Source organism: Paracoccidioides brasiliensis, assembly GCF_000150735.1.
Source record: "Paracoccidioides brasiliensis Pb18 unplaced genomic scaffold supercont2.5, whole genome shotgun sequence".
Classification (NCBI taxonomy): domain Eukaryota; kingdom Fungi; phylum Ascomycota; class Eurotiomycetes; order Onygenales; family Ajellomycetaceae; genus Paracoccidioides; species Paracoccidioides brasiliensis.
Genome location: NW_011371362.1, coordinates 1,746,915 through 1,771,702, shown reverse-complemented (window position 1 = coordinate 1,771,702; position 24,788 = coordinate 1,746,915). Strand labels below are relative to the sequence as shown.

Genomic DNA, 24,788 nt, shown 5'->3' with positions numbered 1-24,788 from the left:
GGGATGAATGTGCAGGCATGCACAATGGAATAATCCTATTCTCCTTGCAGATATGGTCAAATTCAGGGGTAAGATGGCTGCCGTGCCCGTCCAGGATAAGAAGTAGATGAGTGCCAACCCTGCGTGGATTTACAGCTGGAATAAACAGCCTAGTAAGCCATCTGATTCCTATCTCATCTGTGGTCCAGCCATTAGAGCTAACATCAAGTCTCCAGCCATCTGGAAGCCCATCGAACCAGCCTTCCTGTAGATTCTGACCCTTAAGGATAATGTAGGGGGGTAGGGCCCATCCTGACGCGTTGACTGACTCGATCGTGGTGACCCATTCACGATTTCCAGCCTGTAGAAGCTTTGCCCGGCCGTAGCGCTCAGCACTGGTAATGACCTTAGTTGTTGCGCAGAGGCCCATTGCAAATCCAGTCTCATCAAAGTTGTAGATATCCTCAGCCAGGATCCCATGCTCAGCAATTGTATCCCCTAGAATCTTAAACCACTCCTGAATAACCTTCCTATCCTCACATTTTGCTCGTTCATGGTTACAGCGTCTGGAATAGCGGCATTGAAGCTCCGTACGGCGTGTAATCAGGTTTGACACCCAGTTCTTGCCAACGTGGGAGGGTGTGGTTGGTGTAGAGCGAAGGGTAAGAAGATGATTAGCCATATTCTCAACAAACACCGGCCGGGGGGGTAATCCTCGTTTAGCTAGATCTAGCACCCATTCAACTAGCAGATTCTCTTCAGCTTCAGTCAATTTGATTGAATTTGCGCGTAAATTCACCCGTGCAGGTCGACCGCTCAGTCGATAACCTAGAGTTGTACGTGACACATTGAAATGACGTGCAGCTTCACGAATTGAGGTTATTTCTTGCTTTTTAATAGCAGATATCGCGAGTTCAAGTCTTCCCTCTATCTCTATAGAGTCTCTTGCTTTTTTTTTGCGAATTGGTGGCATAATCACGCGTTCAAGTGGTTGAGTAGTTAAAGTTGAAGGATTTTGAATTTGGTGGCCCGCTCGCTTGGGTGGCCCGCTCGCTTGTGGATTACGTTAGTTATTCTTCCCAGCTTAGTCATGCCAGCAACGGTAACTAACTAGTTATAGTTAGTTAGTTAACTTGTTAGTTATTATCATCAACCATCACCAACATCTTACCGAGTACTCTGTAGGTAACTCGATATCTATTTCCCTTGACCCTACGTCTCATGGCGCTGGCGCTTGGCACTTGCAAATGGCTTTGACTTCAGTAAGCTCCCGCTTTACTCTGAACAATTTTAAAGAATTGCTACCGCTAACATAATAAATACCCTACCTACAGTGGAAAACCTTCAACTTTTTCGAAGTCTCCCCCGTTCAGTTCCCAGACGGCGAACAGTCAATCTTCGATGTGTGCCATCCTACTCAGACTTACCTCCTTTCACGCTTAAAACCAAAGATCTAATGCTAACAACCCCTCCCTCCCCCCTTCTCAATCCTACAGAGCGACATAAGCTGCATCTGCACAGGCTCCGAAAACCTCTTCCTCGGCACCACCGATGGCGCCGTGCACATCCTCTCGCAGTCCTTCAAGGTGCTGCGCACCTTCAAAGCACACGACACAGGTTCCATAACGCACATGAGGCAGGTGGATGCGACGTCTTTGATCGTCACGATTTCCGAGGATCTGCTGAATGACCCCGTGCTGAAGGTGTGGGCCCTGGATAAGGAGGAAAAGAAGACGGGGGCGCCGAAGTGTCTTTCGACGGTTATGGTGCAGAATGGGAGGAGGCAGTTTCCGGTATAACATACAACATCAGAAATTCTCATGCGATATATACAATACATGATACATGTTGTCTCACATCCTCTCTCCAACCAGGTCTCCGCCTTCGTCGTCCTCCCCGACCTTTCCCAACTCGCAGTGGGATTTGCCAATGGTTCCGTCACCGTGATCCGCGGCGATCTCATCCACGACCGCGGCGCCAAGCAGCGAACGGTTTTCGAATCCGAAGAACCCGTCACAGGCCTGGAAATCCAGCACGGCCCCGCCATCACCCTCTACATCTCCACGACATGCCGTATACTGACCCTTGTGATCTCCGGGAAGGGCCAAGGCCAACCCGCCCGCGCCCTCGAGGACCTAGGTTGCGGCGTTGGCTGCATGACCTTCGACCACCAGACGGGTGATATCATCATAGCACGGGAGGATGCGATATACACCTATGGCCCCGGTGGGCGGGGACCCAGCTTTGCGTTTGACAGTCCGAAAACGTCCGTATATACGTTTCGGGATTATATTGCGTTGGTCTATCCTCCCAAGTCGGTTTTGGCGAAATCTGATACGCTACGGCGGTTTGGGGGGGTCCCAGTTGAGGAGATCTTGACGACGTCCATGTTTACGATATTGGAGCCGGACCTGAAGTTCATTGCACATTCGGAGTCGCTAGCGTCCAAGGTGAAATTTGTGTTTATGGAGTGGGGGGATCTGTTTATTGTTACGGTGGATGGGAAGGTGTGTATATCTTTCTTTCTCTTTTTTTTTGTTCACTTGGGCTTCTGGGTAACATATAAGATAGGTATCTCGATATCGTGAAAAGGCACTCGAACAGAAGCTGGAGATTCTTTTTCAGCGGAATCTTTATATCTTAGCTATAAATCTGGCTCAGAAAGCTGGGGTTGATAAGCTGCAGCAAAATGTCATTTTCCGCAAATACGGTGACTACTTGTACCAGAAAGCCGACTATGACACTGCAATGCAACAATATCTTCGTGCTATTGATAATACAGAACCATCCCAAGTCATTCGAAAAGTATAGTCCCTTTCTTATCTTCTCTGTTGATTATGATCACAAGCAGATACTGACTCTGCATTGTGCTGTGCAGTTCCTGGATACCCAACGAATCCACAATTTGATAGAATACCTCGAAGAACTCCACGACCATGAAAAGGCGACCGCTGACCACACCACGCTGTTGTTGAACTGCTATGCGAAATTGAAAGATACGACCAAGCTTGATTCGTTCATCAAAGCCCCTGGAGAACTCAAATTTGACCTAGATACTGCCATTGCAATGTGTCGACAGGGTGGTTACTATGAACAAGCTGCATATTTAGCCACAAAGCATAATGAAAACGATATGGTGGTTGACATTTTAATTGAGGATTCGCAGAAATATGCGGATGCATTGAAGTATATTTGGATTCTAGAACCTGGTATTGTAAGTTAGCCCCTGCTTAGCCCCTACCATTCCACATGAGCCGCGCTCTATTCGAAAATGGCTAATAACTAATGATGAAACCCAGGCATATCCGAATCTAATGAGATACGCTCGCGTCCTGCTGGGTCATTGCCCGCATGAGACGACAAATCTTTTCATCGATTATTATACTGGGCAGTTTCGACCCAGACGAGAAACCGAGTACCCGTCAGAGGAAAATCATCCACAGTCACACGGTGGAAACGCAATCCAAAACCTCACTTCATTTATTCCTATGCCAGGCGCGCATTCCACTAAAGCTCTCCCTGCTCAGCCACAATTAGCACCAGAGATCGAATCTCCGCCTCAATATGAGATACCAAAACCGCGAAACGCGTTCTCGGCCTTCGTTGACCAGCCGCAGAGATTCATAGAGTTTCTTGAGGCCCTGATTAAGCACGATAATCTGAAAGAGGAAGATAAGATTGATTTGTATACGACTCTGTTTGAGATGTATCTGGATACGGCTAAGCGGGCGAAAGATAGCGGGGAAAGGGAGGAGTGGGAAGGGAAAGCGAAGAAGTTGATTGAAGGGAAAGATGTAAGTTACTTACGGTTTTGTTCTCTAGTGGAAGAATATTTTTCCTAATCAAGTCTATATCACAGATTCCCGTGTCGACATCAAATGTTTTACTACTCTCTGACCTATCCAACTTCCGCGAGGGAACAGAGTTAGTCCAAGAGCAGCAGGGCCTCTGCTCGGATATATTCCGCTCCTACACCTCCGCCAAGGATACCGCCGGCGTCATCAAGGCGTTGAGAAAATACGGCCCGCAAGAGCCACAATTGTACATGGATGCTCTAGCTTATTTCTCATCCAGTCCGAAAATCCTAGAGGAAGCCGGCGATGAGCTGTATGAGGTTCTCAAAAAGATCGATCACGACGGTTTAATGGCGCCGTTACAGGTGATCCAAGCGCTGAGCAACAATACGGTGGTAACGATGGGGATGATTAAAAAGTACCTCAGTGACAATATCGAGAGGGAGAGGAAGGAAATAGCAAATGTGCGTACCATACAAGGGCAGAAAACATACATTTTTCTACTTACCATTACTAACCAAAATCCCAATACACACAGAACCGCCGCCTTATATCCAGCTACACCGCAGATACAGACACAAAGCAAAAAGAAATCGCCGAACTAGGCACAAAACCTTTCGTCTTCCAAGCACGCAGCTGCTCCTCCTGCCACGACAGACTAGACCTCCCAACTGTGCACTTCCTCTGCAAACACTCGTTCCACCAGCGGTGTCTGAACAGAGTGGATGAGGACGCCGAGTGTCCCGTCTGTGCGCCGCAGAATGCGACGATCAGAGCCATACGTGAGAGGCAGATTAAGTCTGCTGACCAGCATGAGCTATTTAAGAGTGAGTTGCAGCGGAGTCGGGATCGATTTGGGACTGTTAGTGAGTTTTTTGGGAGGGGGATTATGAGGGCCAATCATGCGGAGTAATGTCGGTTATTTATTTTTTGCAGGGATATCCATTTATCCATGAATTTAATGTACAGATATATCTGTTAATTTTGGTATGTGCAATGGCCCTTTCGTTATATGTATATTGTACATTTATGAATAAATACTTGTCGATTTACTAAGGGAACCATTATTTCTCCGTTAAAAAAAGTAAATTGTTCTTCTTATAGACACGTGACTTCGCGTCTGTCATCACGTCCCGTGCCTGAACTTAATTCCAGCGACAAAACATCGAAAGATACCGACATCTGACATCAACTTTAGCCAAAGACCCAGACAAAGGTGCAGACCCGGATGCCAAGGATCCTCGTGGGTCACCACACATACTCATTGTCCATTGCATCGCCATTGCTCAACAATATGTCATCCAATTTCGTAATTCAGGACTCAGATGACTCGGAAGCAGAACTCAGCGACATCGCTACATCCATCGACCCCCTTCAAGACAATAGTAGCGGTAATATCAATGCCAACTCTGCATTTACTCCTCATGGTGCCCTGTTCTCTAGGCAACCTAAGCGATATGACCGTAATGATCATGCGCCTGGCGAAGCATGGACTGACAATGATTCTTCCACTTTTCATGGACCTCTAAACTTCGATCCGAACATCAGCGTCATCTTCGGTCAATTCATCACGTCGCAATCGCAAGATCAGACAAGAGCTGGGGAGGCTTCATTGTCTCAGCAGCGAAGGGAGAAGGCATGGATTGGAGAAAGGGAAAGTGATGATGGAATCGGGGATGGAGCACGTTCTAGTCCTATGAAGTTTAGTGAGCGGGGAGTTTGTTCTTCGTCTAGGAAAAGTATTTTGAAAAGGGGGAGGACGATGAGCGTTGATGACAGGGTGGAGAATGCGGGAGTTGAAGGAAAGAATGCCAAACGACGGCGGACAATGGATATGTGGTCATGTCATGATGAGGTTGGAAAGCCTGTTAAGGTTTCTGGACGGCCGGAGCAGGGTAATGATGGTAATGGCATTGGTAGCAATGCGGCGTCTGAACAAATTTTTGATGCGGATTGCGCTTCCGCTCAAGACTTAGTTACCGAAGCTACGAATACTCCCAATCATCTCTCTTCTGAGGCCACATCACAGCGTTTAGATACATCTGGAGCAGAACTTCTCTCAAGAAAACTCCCAGCGGGCCGATCAAAGTCCTCTCAGATATTTGAGGTTACTGGTTACGACACAGGGGTGATGTCCTCCGCAACTCTCGCACGAGCACGTAGGAGAGTGTCGACGTCCTTTATAAGTGACCAGCCTGAATCTTTAAGGAATAGTACACTGGATGAGCTCGCGCTACCACCTATGTTTCAAGGTGCAATAGCAATTAAGAAATCAACATCGTTATCGACATCGACGCAAATGAAGGTGGCGGCTGTTGAAAGGACCACTGAGGGGAACAGTGACCGGGATGAGTTGGATTGTATTGAGAATGATTTTGGCGATATGCCTCAAGAACAATACAAGCGACGGTCAAGCAGGTCTCGAAGTAAGGTTACCGTTGATACAAGTACAGGGGTTGACGGTGGCGCGAATGGTCACATTGAAGTCGTCCTTCAGCATGAAAATTCATCCTCGGTTGTTCAAAACGGACAGCAAGGCAAAGACAGAGACTTTGTTATTACAGAGTCTATTCTTGACCAAGGTGAGGAGGACCCGTTAAACGCTTCAGTCCAGGAGTCCAGTCATGATTATCCATCTCCAAAGCCTGATGCAGTCAACGTATCTGAGCCACATGAGATACCTAAATGGCCACGCAAAGCGGCAAAGAAGAAGGTTAAGCGGGGAAAGACTACTTCAGTAATGATGACGAGGGCTATAGAATCAGACGTTGAAGATGATGTGATATGGATAGATGAGAAGCCAGCAGATGTTACTTTCAAATACAAAAAGAGTGCATTAAAGGGTCTGAAGAGAGCTGAATGCTACGAAGTCAATAGCAATCACGGCATCAGCAATGGCACCAAGAATATCAATGAGGATGCAGAATCTGAGGCCAAAACCGAGAACGGAAGGGCGATCGAATATGCAAAACAAAGGGATATGAATTTTCAGGAACCAGTTGATCCTCCAGCTCCATCTGCGGTCCCTGCATCTAAGAAACGAGGTCGAAAACGGAAGAAGACGACGGATACTCTAACTAACGAACTTCCTCTCCCAGCTGTTGAAACCAAACCCTCGATCGAAGAACGCAAGAAAGATATCCAACCTCCTGCAAAACAAGACCAAAATATCATCGTTTCAACAGCGGACAGAGAATCAGAAATATACAAACCAATTCCTGCTGTGAAGGGCAAGCAACCACCGCAAACCAATGAGCAAGAAGATCAAGAGAACCCTTCAACAGAAGCTCAAGAGGGCACGATAACAATTACAGTTGCAGCGCCTCAGCCTATCGAAACGCCCAAGAAGCCCTCAACGGCAATACAAAAGGGGCCGGACAAACACAGTCCCATCACAATAAACAAGAAGGTACCATTCCGGGTAGGCCTGAGCCGCACAGCGAGGATAGCACCCTTGCTGAAGGTGGTTAGAAAGTAGGAGAGGGAGCCAAATGACACGGGTATGAAGCAGCCCATATCAAGAACGAAGTATAACTGTGATATTGTATCCTGTTGCGACCCCCATCAGCTCAAGGTTCTCGCACCCGCACCTTTGTCCCTGTGATATATTTTTCTTTTCTTTTTATTATTTATTTTTTTTTTCGGTTGCTCCAAGGAACTAAAATATGCATCCCCACACCGATATGTGTTCCTCGTCCGTCCCTTCCCATTGCCTGAAGGATGCCACCATTGTATTTCTTTGTCACACCCGCGCTTATTCACACCTACGTTCCCGAATGGTTGCATTTGATATATCTGCATAAGCCATGATTTATGTATACTTATACCCCTGTTATAAAATCCGAATTGATTTTTTATTACTTTACCTACATTTTACCCCCTCCTCTTTATCCGAATAAGTTTCTTCCACAATTCTTTCATACGGTAGTAAAGGTATTGATACCACCCTACCATCGCTCCCGTTTAAAAAATGCAATAATGCCTTGATAATAACAGCCATCCGGAATATAGCAATCGCGTAAAAGCGCGCACGTATGCCATGGACCTTGTGTTTGGCGAGTAGGAGTATGAGACTCCTTGCTCTAAATGTACAATATCTGAAAGTACTGGAGTTGGAGAATGGTTTTGCACACACTATACGTTCATTAACAGGAAACCTGTAACAAGGCGAAGAAGCAGAGTGAATTGGTTGGCTAGATAGCCCTATGGACAGAAGACACGTAGTATTGGTTTCGAGAGCGCGTTAACGGAGCGAAAGGGTGGAGGAACGATAATGATAGTATGTACAAAAGAAGCTGATAGAAAAAACCAAAGGAGAGGGTGAGAAAAAAAAAACCCCAGAATCGAAGTGAGGAAAGGCAAAGACAGAGAGCCAGGAGCTAACCAAAACATGTCGACGCAGAATGTACACCGAAATGCAATCTCGAAACCATGCCTCAAACCACGCAGTTTTCAATATGTATATATAACCACCAGCATTGAGGCTATGTACCTCCTACAGCAGTCAAAGGGACCACTTATAGATGCATGAATTTCGAGTCAATGTCAGCATTAGGCCTCAACTGATGGAATCTGCAAGGATCAATCTCCAATTTCAAACCCCTGGAGATTAAATCGAGTGGGCGAAAGCATTTGATATAAAGCCATCACGGATGTATTGTTGTCCGCAAGGATCATCATCGAATGAAAGCAGTTTCGTTGGAGGGATTTGTCCTTCGCGACGTGTTTGACCACCAGCGACCTGGAATGCTAAACGGATGGGCCCAGCGATACCAGTTCTCCGGACTGTCCCCGAGACACTCTCCCAGCGTGACTGCCCGATAACCTGCCGCATATAGTCTCTCCAGCATGTAAGGAGTAAGGCTGTACACAGTTTGTTGGTGTACATCATGTGCAATAACCAACAAGGGTCTTCTAGATGGTTCAGCCGCATTCATTGCATTATTGAAAATATCCTTGGAGCGTTGTATGAGGCCTGGAGGGGCATTGTTGTAATCATCCGTATCTACATCGAAATAGGTAATATGGTAGCCTAGGTCATTCATGGATTGAACGCAGCCTGACTCGTCCGAGCATTTCGAGTATGGGGGTCTCATGTAAGTTGGGAATCCACCAAAGATATTGCGAAGAGCCATTTCATTCATGATCATTTGGTCACGACGTTGCTCCGCTGAAAGAGATTCAAGATCTTGATGACCCCATGTGTGACTAGCAATTTGGTGATTACCTTCAAACATTCGTTGTATCAGGTTCTTCCACGGCAGATTGGGATCATCTATCGGGCCCTTGTTGGAGTTGATACCTGTTACGAAAAAAGTGGCCTTGGCACCGTACGAATCGAGGATGTCAAGGAGATCGCTGGTGTAGATATTTGGGCCATCATCGTACGTCAAAGCGACCATGTTGGGGACGATGCAACGGTATATCGGATTGTACGCATATGGGACTTCTCCAATTTGGTCACGCGCGACTCCTGCCGTAGTGTCACCTCCAGGGGTTTTCAATGCATCGCAGCCGTTGCTGTAGTTAATCTGGCAATCTGGAGCTTGGCAGTAGAATTTAGCTGTACCGCAATAGCCTGCAGCCACAGTAAGCAAGATGTAAGATCTACGGTAAGCAAATGACAGTAGAGTTCCAATATGAAGAAGCATACCTGATGGTGAACAGCAGTAACTATCATCACAGGATTGAAAATCAGCTCCGCACCTCTCAGTAGCAGCAGCAGCAGCACGTTTTCTTAATGCCGAATCGGGAGACTTGTTCCGCCCACTGAATCCTGGTGCAGGCATTGGGTTTGGGGGTAGGTCTAGCGGGAAACTAGGGATTACTCCTTTGGACTTTTCAGAATCCGGTGTGTCCTCCTGGCCATGAACAGCAGCGGAAGCGAGAATAGCATGGCTGAGATAGAGAGCCCACATCCAGGGGCGAGAAAGCATGGCGGCGACAGTAACGGGGTCTGGGGCGCCCGTGAAATTTAATAAATAAGGATGAGCGAATATACCAAAAATATGTATACAGGATTGAACCGGATACGGGTATACGAAACTGCACCGCTTAAATAATCGGCGCAAAGCATAAAAACGAGAGCCGAGTCAACAAACGGAGACAACTTTTTGGAACCGGACAGCAGAGCGTAGCGGGAAGGAGACACCGCCGCAGAGCTTCGGCAAAACGCTACGAACATCGCCGGGGAAACCGAGACCGGCAAGGTTATATAGCGTTCTTTCCATGCACTGCGGGGGGCTCAAAATGCCGAGCCGACGGAGCAGAATATCAACAGCCACAGGAAGCTGCAACGGGGGACTGGGGGTGGCTTGCCGGCTGTATTAATAATGATAGCAAGAAGGCCAACAAGAGCGACGCGATATCGTGTTATGGTGGGCTATACGGTGGGCTCTCAACATAAGCATTTGTTATGTTGGCAAAATGCTCCGAGAAGCCATAGAGATGGTTATGTATGACCAATAACAAAGAGAAACCCATAGTTAGGTGGCACGGCACTGCACGGTTGCATAACTAAGAGGCTTAAGAATTTCTTGACAAACAGCTTCGGCATAAGTTGGTGTTACTGAGAACTCGAAATGGAGGCAAACGAGTTAACCGTTTAACATATATCCAAATACCCCAACATTATACTGAAAAAGGAAATGTGATGGGTAACATCAACAGGTTGTACAAAAATTATAGCTGGAACCTGCTGCAGTAGTTAGCTCAAATCTCAAATTTAGGAGGGATTGAGAGACTTATAAAAAAAAAAAGACCAAGGCCGTTCCCCATTTTACAGAGGGAACGGCAGGGAACTTCCAACAGCACAAACCACTGAAGAAATCGTCACTCATGTTGCTTCTCATAGTCTAGAGTTCTCCTTACCCCCCGGCCGCCACCCAATCACATAACGCAGAACATCCTCATAAACGCCATGACCACAACAGACACCTCGTCCCTCACCCCTATTGGAACCAACATTCCAGCACTAATGCCTGGTACCAAGATGGGAATAGAAGATGCAAAAGGAGAATGGGCGTGCATCAGTTACAGACAAGCCTAAGCTTTGATCCTCACTCAAGAGAGGTCCCGATCTGGTGCACGTTCCAAAGCCAACTTGTATCCTCTCCCATTATCGTAGAGCAGGTATTAGGTTGAGATGATTTTAAAACCAATGGAAAAGGCTAAAGACTTTTTGAGGCGCAGATTGCAAGGTCATAACTGGAGAATTGGTTGCGCGAAATGATCAAATCTTTTTAAGGGTGCAGCCGTAAAGTAAGAGTTGTCTACACTTGTCTGCAACACAGCTCGAATCCCTAAACACATGGCAAAGGCGTTTATGAAGTTCCGTATTAGAGACGCTCCTTTCGTCTTTGTCTTACATGCAACAGTATTATTACCACCATGTTGTTCCTTCACCATCGCCATTCTGCCCTTCTGCGTTTTGCTTTTCTCGATTCTTGTATCCCTGCAAACACAAGAATCCATGCCAAAACACTCGACGTTCAAACCCCCGATTTCGTTCTGAGACCGGGATTTAGCCTCTCTTGTGTGTGATACAGTAGCCTCAGAGACTAGTTTTTGTTTCCTCTCCAAACTGCTGGACCGAAATTAAAGTCGGGAGTCGAAGGGCGTTTGAAAGCGGACAAAAGACATCCTCAAAAACCGCTTTTTCCTCCCTTCGCGATGGGCGATAGTAGAGAATCTGGGCACTATTGGAGAAGCTCCGCAAGGACCCAGTGTGTCGGTGCTCACTCGGGGCTGTAAGCTAAACTCACAGGGAGATGACTAACGCGGCGGATCGGGACGCTTGGAACCAAGCTAACACCTTTGAATGGTATCGCGGTGCAAGGCCAGTGCGCAATGTTTCAATAGTCGGGAAATGGGGTGGATGGTAGGGGTCTAAAGGCCAATAAGGCTCTTTTCGGAGGTTCGAGACACATAACGGGACAGCCGACCGTGGATTGAGAAAAATGCCACAAAGTTATGCCAAAGTCCATGACTAAATAATGAGAATAACTTCATGTCTTCATATGATATAATTTCCAAGAATATCACCGCTGTGGACGCAAACGAATGCAACCGGAACAAGGCAACAAGCACAAAATCTTAACGGCAATGCGGCAACGCTGCCAGTTAAGCGACCACACATCTGCTTGACGTATTGTTGACCTTGCTACGAGCCATGTGAATCTGCACAGGAGACAGCATGGAACGATTCCGGCAAGTGGATCCGCAAAAACGACTTGCAAATGCATTCAAGGTGGCAGGTGTGTAGGCAACCATCCTTATGACAGATGGATTTGTTGCGTTCAAAGCTGAATGCTTTCCCACCAAACGGCAAGATCATCTTGATACGTCGTTGAGTCTGGTAAAACAGCCGAGAATATTTAACAACGACAACGACGGTCCAGCGGTTTTATAGCTCCCAACGACAATTCCCAAAAGTGAGATTGCCCGATATGTCTCACCAACCATCTCCCATTCTGCTCCAAAAAAGGACAAGCATCAAACTGACCATCCCTTCAGCGATCCAAGTATGTAAGTCCAGCAGATAAACTGACGCGTGTTCCTTTTGGACACTTTAAAACGCATAGTAAATCTCTTTTAAGGGTTCTGGACACCAAACACCCTTTCGACCATTTGAGACCGGTGAAAGAATCATACGGGCTAATCAGGTATTTGGTAACTGTTAACCGCGAAGCTAATGTCCTTAGAGAAGGACAACCGACGAGGTAATGTAGGGTTAAGTTCCAATATCCACCCAACCCGCTATTCGACGTCCTCGCGAGGCTAGCAAGCTAACGACGCGACAAGATAGTACGGAGCCTTGGGCACGTCAGATGGTTATTGGATAACTATGGGGAGGCCGGGCTGTATATATATATCGCCAATAAATAGGCAAGAGAGTGGTGAACGAGGAGTGCCCCTGAGAGCGGACATGAGCTGATCAAGGTTACATCAAGGGAACGGAATGAATCGAGGTCAAAGCAAAGGCGTCCGAAGAGTAGAACCATAGCAATGAGAAATAATCAACACCAATGGCAACGAATTGTGCTGGCAGGAAGATTCAAAACGAGTTGAAAGTCATCATCAGAAACATTGCATGTTGCCATTCACGAAGGAGTTGAAGTTCTCTTTAATTTATGTACGGCATATGGCTGCCACTAAATATCACGTGGCGCAACTAACTAACATTACATAATCATACCAGGCTCGCTTTCAACGTATAACGTCACCGTCTGAATTTAACTGAACAGGCTCTCTGAAAAAATTAATGCCGCAGAAAGTATTGGTGATGGAGAGTTATGAAAATGGGCAGTTCTAAACAGCTCATTAAGGTGTTTGGCGAGACTTATGAGTTCCTCAGTCCGGTCTTAAAAAGAGGCACGCAATCTTAACTTCCTTCTAGTTTACACTAAGCTAACCCTTGGTATCAAAGAGGAGATCCAGAAATCTCGCGGCGACTCTCTCGTTCAAACTCTTTCGCGACAGCTCTCAGTTCAAAACCAAGGGGCTGAAAGCTCCAGGTTACATGTAATCCAGCGGGCACTAGATCTTCTCGTCGCGATCCACAATGCTTTTGTTGACTCAAGCCTGGGTATTGACATTGACTATTCCAAGGGAAACGGGCGGAGAGAAGACCCGGTTCTTGAAGATACAAAACGGCGACGGGTGATCCATGGATTACTTGATCTTCTTTCCCTTGAAGGAGTATACCCTGCGCTATCAAGCGGGGTTGGGATCCCACTTGAGCAACGGGTAATTTCCGTTCTGCCAACCGGCGTTGTTGCAAGACAACCAGAACCGACTTCCGGGAACAAGGCACATGATGAGAGACTATTACGCCTTATAATAGATAATTTAAGGCCCATTATTTGTGATAAACACTCTGGCATCCAGTCACTAATTCTAGGAAGAATAATAGTAGACATACTGTGTGCCACTGCAGAACTCGCATTTCATTCACAGTATCTTTCCCAGGACGATATAAACGTATACGCTAAGCTATTTCAAACGATTATTGATGGGTGAGTTACTCGTTATATTTCTTTCTTATATTCGCTGACTACAAATCTCCAGTACCCCTACACCATCCTTGCTACCCATTCTCTCCACGTTCATCCAAAAAAGTTCTGCAGCATGGTTCAAAACCAGAATATTGGGCGAGTTGTCGCAGATCCTCCTCCGCAAGGATGGCGTGTTCCAAACAGTTATTTTTATTGCCTCTCAGTTTGCCCCGGCTTTAGGGCAAAACGTGGAAACATCACCCTCCAATGGCCCTCCAATTACTGTGCAGGCCATCATGCAGACGTCTCGTTTGCTATCTTCTGTTCCTCAAACAGTTCCGGCTGACGACTATTTTTGTAATATCTCTCCAAAATTGCTAGCTCTTTTAGATAGTGATGAATCAGGACTTCAGAAAACAGCCTCTTACGTGATTGGCAGTGGAATACTCGGAAAGCAGTCATATGGGGCGCCAGGTGCGATAGGATATAGAATATTTGTGAAACCCATATTCGACTCACTTCACGGCAATCCGACAAGGGAAGTTGCTTCGTGGCTGAAGCTGTTTTCTTTAGACGGCACCCTGTTGAACGAGAGCTCACTGGATAACCTCGAGGGTGCAATCCTCATAGATGAACCGAAATTGCTTCTATCCCTTAATAGGCTGAGCGCTCTGGTTTTATTGCACCCAAACCCGGGTCTTTTAAAACGCCTGATTCAACCTGTCTTACTGCCTCTCTGGGCGCTGAAGTGCTATGCGAAAGAGCATCAAAGATCATTCTGGTATGACAAGGTTTCCACTCTGCTGAAAACCTTTTTTAGCGTATCGACTGGAATAAGGAGATATAAGAAACTGGCCGATCATATCCTATGGGATGGGGGAAAAACCTGGACCTATGGTCCAGGTCAAGAAGGCGGGATTTCTGTCAGGAAACGTACAGATCCCGGGCTTCAGGAGCAATTTAACCCAAAGCAGCTCATATCCCTCTTAGATGGCCGCATTGATGGCATTTTAGAGCTACTTTCCAGTGATCCTCAAAGTGAGGAGCTTGTAGGAGACGTGTTTCTTTATGTTAGCCAGGTATGGCTACTAGGGCCTCCAGAACAACCTGATCATAATCAGCGGGAAATTCTACGAGCCGGTAAAGATTTACAATCCACGTTGCAAAAGGTTACAAGTGCCAAGTTTACGGAGAAATTACTGGATAAATTCAAGGATAGTCTATGCCGACACCCTGACATGATACTGGGTATAATTGAGCAGCTTATACGAAGCGGGATCGTGTCGAGGGTGAGTCAAGATGAAGGGAAACAGAAAACTCCATCGTCCCGATATTTGGGGAATATGGTCGAAAGCGGCCATGAGCACATTGAGCAAGATAACACGGAGGAATCAGAGTCATTGTCAGCTGCATTCAGTCTTCTTTCTACCATCCTCACCTCCCCCGATTTTTCGTTGTCAGAAACATTATCCCCGGTCATTCAAAGGATAAAAGCCCAGCTAGGCAAGCTTCTACCAAAACTCCCGCGTTCTCTTGTTCAGCCCGCAACTACCGCGTCGATGCTTCTTGAAATCACCCTTACCTCTTCATTCTCCGCGGGAGAGAAATCGGAGATAGTTTCTTCGCGGATATCTGACCTCGAAATTCATCGCCAAGTTCTCGAGCATCTCTCATCTCCATTACCCCCCATAAAGGCCGAGGGTCTTGCCCTTCTCTCTCGCTTAATCACCGAATCATCCCCTGTTCTCGATATACCTGCAACACTTGCTCTTCTACTTTCTCTAATAACTAATTCAAATTCCGAATCTTCTTCGAACGACGAATTCATTTATATAAATGTCATTAAAATTATCGGAGTGCTTGCATCAAAGCACCCACGAACCGTAGTCAAAACTTTGACAGAGCGCTATGCAGATAGAGGCGAAGAGTATTCCCTGGACCAACGGTTGAGGATTGGTGAGGCGTTGTTGCGGACTGTTCAGGAACTGGGCGGCGCTTTGGTTGAAGATACCGCCAAATTACTTGGCGAAACCATGATTGCGGTAGCTGGGCGACGAGGTAGGAAACCATCTGCAAAGAGGGTTAGGGAGGAAATATCAGAAAAGGAATTAAAGAAGAGGACGGGAGGAGGAGGAGGTGAAGAAGACATATTAGATCATGAAGCCGCGGATCTAATGCAGCAGATAGACGAAGTGATGGACCCAGATACTGAAGACCCAGCGCGTATTACCTATTCAGTCAATATAATTAATGCCTGGGCCGCTGGTGCGGCATCTGACCTGGAACCCGATGACCTTCGTGTCCGCTCATCCGCTATGTCCATCTTAGCATCAGCTATCCAAACGAATATCGCAGGCCTTGGGCCGTCCATCTTATCTTCTTCGATTGACCTGGCCATATCAACCCTAAATCTCGAACGTGGCCCCGAAAGCGCCATCTTGCGGCGAGCTGCCGTTGTCTTACTTCTTGATCTCGTCAAAGCGCTCGACATGGCAAGGGAAAACGGAGTTAACCTTGGTTTCGGATTCTCCTACATTAAACACTCCCCAGACTCCAACGGTCAGCGAGAACATCCAAATGATGGACCCATTGGGAATATCCCCGATATGCTGCGCGTCCTAACATTCGTGGAGAGCAACGAAACAGACCCTATCGTGCGTGGGCACATACGAGTTCTTATAGAGAGTCTGGAGGCATGGCTTGAAAAATCGTTGTTGTGGGGTGTAAGGTCCTGCGAGGGAGATGGGGAACCCAGGTTCGAGCTAAGAGATCAACTGGCTGGGTTGGATATTCATCCACATCTTGATAGTAGTGGTGCTGGTCAGCCGTTGGTAAGGGGGCCACGGATAGAGGAAATTGAATAGCCTTCCATTTTAGATCTTGAGCAGCTGTGCATGTCCTGGTATGTTGAATTTTTTGCAACCTCAAATGCACCACCTGCGGATGATTTGGCTGTTTATCCTCCGTTGCATCTTTGTTTGCCGCGCACAGCAAATATAAACCCACCAGTTTCAATGTGCATCATATTATCTTCGTATGGTTCTACGAAGTGACTTGTAGCATTATGCGGAGATTTGACCAGGTTACTTGCGGTGAACTGGGTTCCCATAGGAAACCCTGGGGCATGAGGTGGGAGCAGAAAAACGTCCCCATTAGCTCTTCTGGACAGAGCTGGAATAAAACATATTTTACCAAGTAGACAATTTTCCTCTTTGACTAACTCTGTGTTTAATGATACAGCGCAAACACCTCACTCCCCACTGCCATCCCCCAATTTCATCACCACAGAAAGAGAGGAACAAATGAAGTGGAAAAGAGGTAACAAGACATGATGTTTAGACAACACACTCATCCCGCAGCCACCATACTATCAACTACGTCCTTCTCTCCCTCTTTTCCCGCGTCCTCCATTGCCTTGCCTGCAGCCACCCTCATTCCGAGAGCCCCGCCACCCTCCTCTCCCCTTCCCTTTCCCAAAACGTCCATATTGTGGCTGGAACTGTCTCCCCTCTTCCGGGCGTGGACCAGCATCATTACGAGCACGACGTTCCTTTTCACTGATATAGAACTTATTTTCAATCCCGAGGAGTTTGCAGAACTCTGCTGTTTGCGGGTTTGTGTATTCTGGTGGCATCTCGTTCGTCGTGATCGGTACAGCAGGGTCATAGACGGGCGCCGTGATGGAGAAGTTATGCGGAACGAACATTTTTCCCTGTTTCACGATGTTCTCTTCAACCCATTCTTCAGCAGAGAGGATTTCTGGCTTGTAGCGGGCATCGCCTTTATTTGGTGGGATTGGCACGCTGGGGTCGCCAAGTGTAAGATCGTCAGCAAAGGCTCGAGTGATGGCGAGCCACTCTTTGTCATATTTCAACTGGTACGGGCGGCTCTCTTTTCCTCCAGCACCTCCATCCGGTAGTGATATCGCAGGGTACTCAATGAGCTGTATAAATTTCCTTTTTCCCTCGCATTTATCCAGGGCAATGAAGTTGGTTTCTGTGTTTTTGATGGTCTCTGGCAGCTTAGGGTCGAAAATTGGCAACTGTTCTGGTGTAAGAGATGATATCTGGTTTGGCTTCCGAAAACTTGGCGGTAGCTGATCGCGAACATCGGAAGGCACCTCGTCTGATTGTGCCATCTCGCCTACATTCTCAGGCGCCGAAGTGGAAGGTATGTTTTCTGCTTCCATCCTCTGTGGTGAGCTATCACGGTTAGTTTCCATTCCATCGGTAATATTGGGCATAGACTTCTTAGAGTCCATAGTTCCGGACTTTTCTGAAGTTTCCGATGAGGTGTCAAGATCAATATCAATTTCATCGGTATTTTTCACTCCAGGCTTTTCCACAGCTCCCTTTTGCTGCGCAGCTTCGTCACGAATTGATGGTTGCTCCTTATCGAAGCCCACTTTGGTAATGTCCTGGATCTCGCGTGTTAGACCACTGTCTACAACTCACACACTTTTCCAGGTAAGTTGGTAATTTACCTCTGGTCTACTTATCAGACTAGCTTCGATCTGTCTCTCATGTTCTGCTTCCTCTTGCATCAGGCGAACCTCATCTTCCGCATCTGTGTGAAAGTTTTGCCAGGCCGATAATTGCGCGCTGTCACGATCTCCTGATTGAGCGGGATGTTGTGCAACAGTTCCACTGCCCACAGCTACTTGCGGCACGACTTCGGTTCTGGGGTCAGAGAATGTTGTGTCGCCCATCTCTGTATTCATGGCTGTAGCGAGTACATCGTTGGATGTGTTTGGTGGTACAACAGGTACACTGTCAGTGTTGGGAACAGATACTTGAGGTCTACTAAATGAACCAAACGGGGTAGGGGGTTCTTTGGTTGTAGACGGCGAAACGACGACATCATCTCCCAATGGCGTCATTTGAGATTCACGATTTGGGCCAAGACTATCACTCAACACGGGGGGTTTATAATCACCATGCACCAAACGAGCCGTGTATTTGCAATGGAGGTGGGCGGAAAACCAGTGCGGAGGTCGCAGGCGATCCAAAACATATCTCGCGGCAACACTGCCCAATTTTCCTGCTTTAGCATCCGCTTCAAATAGGGGTTTCTTTTTAAAAAGTTTTTTGAAGTTGCCGTGCCATTCGATACCCTGCGGCCAGTCATGGCTTAGACCAAGATCGATTTGGGTTCGAATTTGCAAAAGCTTGCGAACATCCAGTTCCCTAACATGGTAGATGCTTTGTTTGTCACCGCGATTGTAAGGAAGTCTTTCGAAATGGGGTTTCCGATAATCATATCCTTTCCAGATCCCAGAGATACCGGCTATTCTAAGGGGCCCACAGCGGATAACATTTGCAGCTCCCAGATAATAGATATTAGGGGCTACCCAGCCTCCGTAGTACAACTCGAACAGGTGGTTGCTAGCTTCATGATTTCCACCCACAAAAATGGTCAAATATGGCGCGACACGGGCACCACTGTAGTATTCATGGAAATCCCCGATTTTCTTGTACTTCTGAGGGACAGACATGCAGCTTAAATCATATGAATTGCGGACCGCCTATACCAGAATGTAAGATAAAGAATGTTTACATGTGTGTGCAAATCAAAGGAATAAGAACTGACCTGAAAGTCTCCACCAATGATAAGAAGATCCACACGATTCCATCCCTTGAGTTTTGCTGCTTTGTTTACTGAGGCATAGATATCATGGAGTTTACCATGCCCCTGATGGGTGTTAGCATTGAGTTCTCATAACATCAAATCATCAATATGCAGCCAGTAAGGCAGAAGGGAAACCTACACAGCCTTCCAGAGCCACTCTCAGCCTCTGGGATGCATTACTGCTCTGCATCCTGAGCAGTCTTGAATGTTGGTGTCTGTTCTTTGTGGTGCCCAGTTGGGGTCGTGTACCCATAAACCGATACGAGTGTGAAGAAACGGCCATGTGCTGTGATAAGAAAAAAGAGGATGAACAGGATGAAACTGAGAGAGTTGATATCTATAGCCAGAGGTCCTTTTAGATTCCTTTGTTATGGAGGACGCGTTGCTATAGATGTTACTAATTACGGGTTGTTGAAGGATGTAAAGATTTAGAGAGGGATCCTGACTGCAGGGATTTTTCACTTTCTGCAGTGGTGGCTTTTTCCGTGAGAAACAACATGACTATTTAACGTTAAAATCACTTTATCTCAGTATTCAAAACATTTGACTGTTAGGGCCTTTCTCTCGTTATATTTTAATATGAGCAAACTGTCACCTCCAATAGATGCTACCTTTCATCTAACATGGCTTCATCCGTATCTGCCACACAGCTGAAATTTCTGAAAAACTCCGCGCATTATCTCGCCGCCCAGAGTCGTTCCACCTCCTCTCATCTTCTATCAGTTCACAACCAGCTGCTCCGCGATGAATCAAAGCGGTTGTCTATCACCAATCACCGAGAATTCTGCGGTGCCTGCGGGAGCATCAGGACATCCCATTCTTCAAGAACTATCAGTATCAAGAAAAATGGAGTGAAGAAGAATCTCAAGGGAAGTCGTACTCCGAAACAGACACTTTCAATTGATCCTCCCCTCGGAGTGATATACAAGTGTCTACGATGCCATCGCCGGAAATTCCAACGCCTACAGAGTACTACCAAACATACAGAATCTAAGAAACAACATCTAGGAGCAATTGCGTTCGCAACGGAGATATCCTCTTCAGCGGGGACCCTCTCAGTCGCGGAGCAGACCACGCAATCACCAGCCGCCATCACGTTACAGAAATCCACAGCGAACCTCAGCAGCAAGAAGAGAGCCAAAGCACGCAAGAAACAAGACCTAGCGGCAGCCCTCGCAACAAGAAAACAGCGTGCGCAGTCCCAAACGGTGTTGTCGTCGTCGTCTTCGTCGTCGGCGCTGGCTCTGCTCGACTTTCTCAAGCAGTGATTATCCGGAGTGTGGCTTATCCGACCCGAACCAAAAACGGTTTAGCGCGGGGTATAGTTGGTTCTAAGCCCAGTGGGGCTTAGCGTCATCACCACCACTTTCTTATTTTCATTGATATTTCGACTCCAGGAGAAAACAAACCAGTTTTGCGTTTGATATAGCCGCAGATTTAGCCAGTTAACTACCAGACATCTCTATTACACCAGGGAAGAGGGGAGTTGTGATTTAATATCCATATATTTGTTGATCATTGCATAAGTTGATATTGCATCGCACCTAAACCAGATCAACCTCCAGCTTCGAAATAAGGAGGAAACGAAAGGCCGGGAGCCTTTTTCCTCGATATTTTCCTTGATCTTCCCGCTTTCAATTTTTATAAATATTGCTGCCGGCAACGAGACCGAAGAAGCTCCAGCCTCCCAGACCATTCCTACACGGAATACAGAAAGCAAACAATCGGAAAAAAATTCCGAACGTCCAGATGAGAAATATGGACCTCAACGATGCTGCTCAGAATCTGGAGGCCGGTAAGGATGAGAACGGGAGTCACAACAGGATCCAAACAGATGATGATACGGGGCTTATGCAGTTGGAGAGTATGTGTATGAACTGCCAGCAAACTGTATGTTTGCCTCCTTTCTGTCAAGCCTAGCTAAGCCTTGTTTAATTTGGTTTCCATAATCTAGGGAACTACGAAACTACTATTGATTAAAATTCCCTTTTTTCGCGATGTTCTTTTAGAATCTTTCGAGTGCCCCCACTGTTTCTTCAAAAACAACTCTATTAAATCTGCAGGAGAGATCCAAGAGCATGGCACTAAGTATACACTTGAGGTAACAGACAAGAGCGATTTCGAACGTCAAGTTGTCAAGGGTGACAACTCAGTATTCCGACTGGAAACTCTTGGTATTGAAATGCCAAAGGAGTCAGGGCAATTGACAAATATTGAAGGAATCTTGACCAAAATTCTATCGCAGTTGGAAGCTGAACAACCGAGTCGCAAGGTGGTTGATCCAGAGTTATACAAAGCACTTGATGGCATCATTGGGAAGCTAAAACTGATGATTGAGGGGGAATCCTTCCCGTTCACCGTTTCCCTCGATGACCCTACGGGCAATTCATGGATTGCGCCAGCCCCACATGACGAAGGAAGCAAATACAGGCGCAAAGGCTATCCCCGAACCCGAGAGCAAAACGAGGAGCTTGGGCTTTCCGCGGAAGAGGAAAAGAAGCCAGATGCGAATGCCAACATGACCATGTCCTCATCCGCAGGTGATCCCGAAGATCTTGATATCATTGACGGACAAGTTTATACCCTGCCCTCCGAATGTCCTGGATGCAGCAAGGTCTGCGCGGTCAACATGCAGAAAGTTGACATCCCGCATTTCAAGGAGGTGTTCATCTGGAGCACCGTCTGCGATCACTGCGGATACCGCACCAACGAAGTGAAAACAGGTGGTGCTGTCCCCGAAAAGGGACGAAGAGTCACTCTCGAAGTAGCCACGATCGAAGACCTGTCCCGCGACATCTTAAAGTCAGACACCTGCGCCCTGTCGAGCAGCGAGCTTGACCTCTCCGTCCAGCCAGGCACGTTGGGAGGCAGATTCACAACAGTGGAAGGTCTTCTGACCGAAGTTCGCGACCAGCTACACGGGCAAATTTTCGAGATGGGAGATGAGGACATCAAACCTGGTGACTCCATGCAAGAAGACGACAAGGCGCTTTGGGATCTGTTCTTTGCACGACTCAATTCCGCCATCACGGGTGATTTGAAGTTTACGATCACGCTGGAGGATCCGCTGGCTAATAGCTATGTGCAAAACCTCTATTCGCCAGAGCCAGACCCGCGACTTACGGTTGAAGAATACAAGCGCACGGATGAAGAGGAGGATGAATTGGGTTTGAAGGATATGAAAACTGAGGGCTACGAGGAGGATAGTGAAGCTATAGTCGATGCTCCGTCTGCTGAGAAGGAACAGAAATCATAACAATTTTTGATATTTTGCTTCATTTTCTTTTGTTTAAAATGAAAAATAAATATAAGTTTGCTATCAAGTTGACCCTCTACGAAAGCGATGGATATGGACGATATGGCGACATGATATTTGCTTCTTCATGTTTTTTATGTACTTGCATAGGTGACTCTATTTACTCACCATCTCCCCTGGACCCTCTTAAACAGCTTACCCCCGTTCATCTACAAAAAGGAAATAAAATCGATCTTCTTACCACTAGCACCATGTTGGCTCCGCGTGGAGTTTTTTTATTTTTATTTTTATTTTTTTCCCATTTGTAAAATTTAGAAATAAATAGAATAGCTCCCATGAAGCAAGACATTGTAACTTCAACTGCACAGGTTATTTGGATTATTTCTTTGTATCTACATATACTGGGAATGCTTCTTGACCGCCAGCTGTATCGAATATTGTAGCTAATAAACTGCTACGGCACCTCTCACTCCATTCAAAGTCCCAGTCATCTCTCTCTGTTGTTTGGGCAGGTTATTCTCCTGATGTATTCAATCAATGGACTCAACCCAGGTGCTCCGGGTCAAATGTGCCCATCCCCTCCTCGTTATTCCGTTCTTATTACCCGAACCGAGTCGAGTTGAGTAGTCGTCGCAGGTCATGCCTCCGCGAAATGTGCGCACGATTGGGTTTACCGTATGGGCTGCCTGCGATCGTATAGTGTCCATATCATGGTTTTGCGCTTGTGCATCTCCTGTATTTAAAAGCTAGAAGGTTAGCACTTCATCCCGAGGGAACACGAAAATAACATATAAGGAAATCCATACATCGAACATGTCCAATCCGGCCAAACAATATTCCATATTCAACATCCCACCCAACAAAAAATCAACCCATCACACCGCAAACGGATTCGCATGGATCGTCACCCTCTCAATCCCCACAGCCTCCCACCCGTTCTCCTTCACCTCCTGCTCCGACAACGAAGCAGGCTGCACAACCCTCCCCTTCTTATCAATCTTCACCTTAGCTTTCTCCAACCTCTCCAGCACCACCCCACCTGGCTCCCCCTCCCCGGCAGCCAACACTTTACCAAACACGGTACTCTTCCCATCCAGATGAGGCGCCGGCGCAAACGTAATGAAGAACTGGCTCCCATTCACTTCCGTCGTCTCCACGGCTCCAGAGGCAGAGTGGGTCTTTAGCGATTTGCTAGCCATGCTTAGCATGCCGCGAGTATTGTGGCGGATGGTGGGGAGGTGGATTTCATGGGCGAGAGGGATGGGGTGGTAGATTGATGTGCCACCCTTGGGGATTTCGAAAGGGAGGGGGGAGGCTGGTGTGTCGGTTTTGGAGAGGGAAATGTCACCGCCCTGGATCATGAAGGTGGGGATTAGGCGGTGGAAGGGTGTGTTGTTGTATGCGCCTGCAGCGCAGAGGGCGAGGAAGTTCTAAGGATTATCAGCTTCGGTTGGCAATGGTGAGGGAGAACGAGAGAGGGAGCGCTCATGATTGGATATCTTGGGGAAGGGGAGGTACATACCTCTGCAGTTTTTGGTGTTGCTTCGTGGAATACTTCTACTTTGAGATCGCCATGGGTGGTATGGAGCTGGTTGACAGGGAATATGTCAGCGGTAGTCAAGAAGATGCGGGGGAGACGGGTGGTTTCTAGACCAATTGATGGGTTTGTTAATAGCTTACAGTTACTGACATCCTGGCCAAAGCCCCCTTATCAACTGCATTCGTTAGGCTGGTGAGGATCGTATATAAGTCTTCGACTTGTTTGAGTTACTCCACTGATAGAGTGAGGGGACGTTTGGGGTAAATCTCTAAAGGGCAGAGGCTATTCCTATTTTGGCATAGCGGCAGATGAGCATTGGAATAAACCGTGCAACGAGTTATAACCAAAGGCATCAGATGGATAAAAATTCCATACGGACTTAGATTAATGGGCAAGATGAAGTGAGAAAGACAGACACCTAATCGCTAGATAAGATCTTTCCCAGTAAATCATAATTCATCGCGATTCAAGTGGATTGGGCAGCCTAATTCCCTTTAGACAACATTTCCTATGTATGCATATATTTATGACAACAAGACATCATGCTATTCAGAATCCTACCTATTTTGCGGAGAATGACAATCAATCTGCCCACA

General features: G+C 46.9%; 7 protein-coding genes across 7 annotated transcripts; 4 read left to right on the top strand and 3 right to left on the bottom strand.

Moving 5' to 3' along the window:
* Positions 1–1,226: 1,226 nt before the first annotated feature.
* PADG_05018 (tethering complex subunit PEP5) lies at positions 1,227–7,251 on the top strand (the record flags this gene model as incomplete). The annotated part of the gene is made up of 10 exons (XM_010761933.1): positions 1,227–1,241; positions 1,314–1,382; positions 1,476–1,772; positions 1,854–2,486; positions 2,551–2,784; positions 2,858–3,193; positions 3,279–3,773; positions 3,839–4,237; positions 4,312–4,635; positions 4,972–7,251. 10 exons carry the CDS (start codon positions 1,227–1,229, stop codon positions 7,249–7,251), a joined length of 5,082 nt encoding a protein of 1,693 aa, XP_010760235.1.
* A 1,198-nt stretch (positions 7,252–8,449) lies between these two features.
* On the bottom strand, positions 8,450–9,709 carry PADG_05017 (uncharacterized protein; the record flags this gene model as incomplete). Its single annotated transcript, XM_010762175.1, has 2 exons — positions 8,450–9,351; positions 9,427–9,709. 2 exons carry the CDS (start codon positions 9,707–9,709, stop codon positions 8,450–8,452), a joined length of 1,185 nt encoding a protein of 394 aa, XP_010760477.1.
* Positions 9,710–13,072: 3,363 nt separating this feature from the next.
* On the top strand, positions 13,073–16,632 carry PADG_05015 (uncharacterized protein; the record flags this gene model as incomplete). Its single annotated transcript, XM_010761932.1, has 3 exons — positions 13,073–13,127; positions 13,201–13,789; positions 13,842–16,632. The coding sequence occupies 3 exons, from the start codon at positions 13,073–13,075 to the stop codon at positions 16,630–16,632; spliced, it is 3,435 nt and encodes a 1,144-aa protein (XP_010760234.1).
* Positions 16,633–17,138: 506 nt separating this feature from the next.
* Positions 17,139–19,679, bottom strand: PADG_05014 (RNA lariat debranching enzyme; the record flags this gene model as incomplete). The annotated part of the gene is made up of 4 exons (XM_010761931.1): positions 17,139–18,185; positions 18,252–19,292; positions 19,358–19,459; positions 19,536–19,679. 4 exons carry the CDS (start codon positions 19,677–19,679, stop codon positions 17,139–17,141), a joined length of 2,334 nt encoding a protein of 777 aa, XP_010760233.1.
* A 340-nt stretch (positions 19,680–20,019) lies between these two features.
* On the top strand, positions 20,020–20,664 carry PADG_05013 (uncharacterized protein; the record flags this gene model as incomplete). The annotated part of the gene is made up of 1 exon (XM_010762174.1): positions 20,020–20,664. One exon carries the CDS (start codon positions 20,020–20,022, stop codon positions 20,662–20,664), a length of 645 nt encoding a protein of 214 aa, XP_010760476.1.
* A 490-nt stretch (positions 20,665–21,154) lies between these two features.
* Positions 21,155–22,652, top strand: PADG_05012 (zinc finger-containing protein ZPR1; the record flags this gene model as incomplete). Its single annotated transcript, XM_010761930.1, has 2 exons — positions 21,155–21,260; positions 21,460–22,652. The coding sequence occupies 2 exons, from the start codon at positions 21,155–21,157 to the stop codon at positions 22,650–22,652; spliced, it is 1,299 nt and encodes a 432-aa protein (XP_010760232.1).
* Positions 22,653–23,182: 530 nt separating this feature from the next.
* Positions 23,183–24,344, bottom strand: PADG_05011 (uncharacterized protein; the record flags this gene model as incomplete). Its single annotated transcript, XM_010761929.1, has 4 exons — positions 23,183–23,398; positions 23,534–24,082; positions 24,175–24,240; positions 24,333–24,344. The coding sequence occupies 4 exons, from the start codon at positions 24,342–24,344 to the stop codon at positions 23,183–23,185; spliced, it is 843 nt and encodes a 280-aa protein (XP_010760231.1).
* Positions 24,345–24,788: the final 444 nt, after the last annotated feature.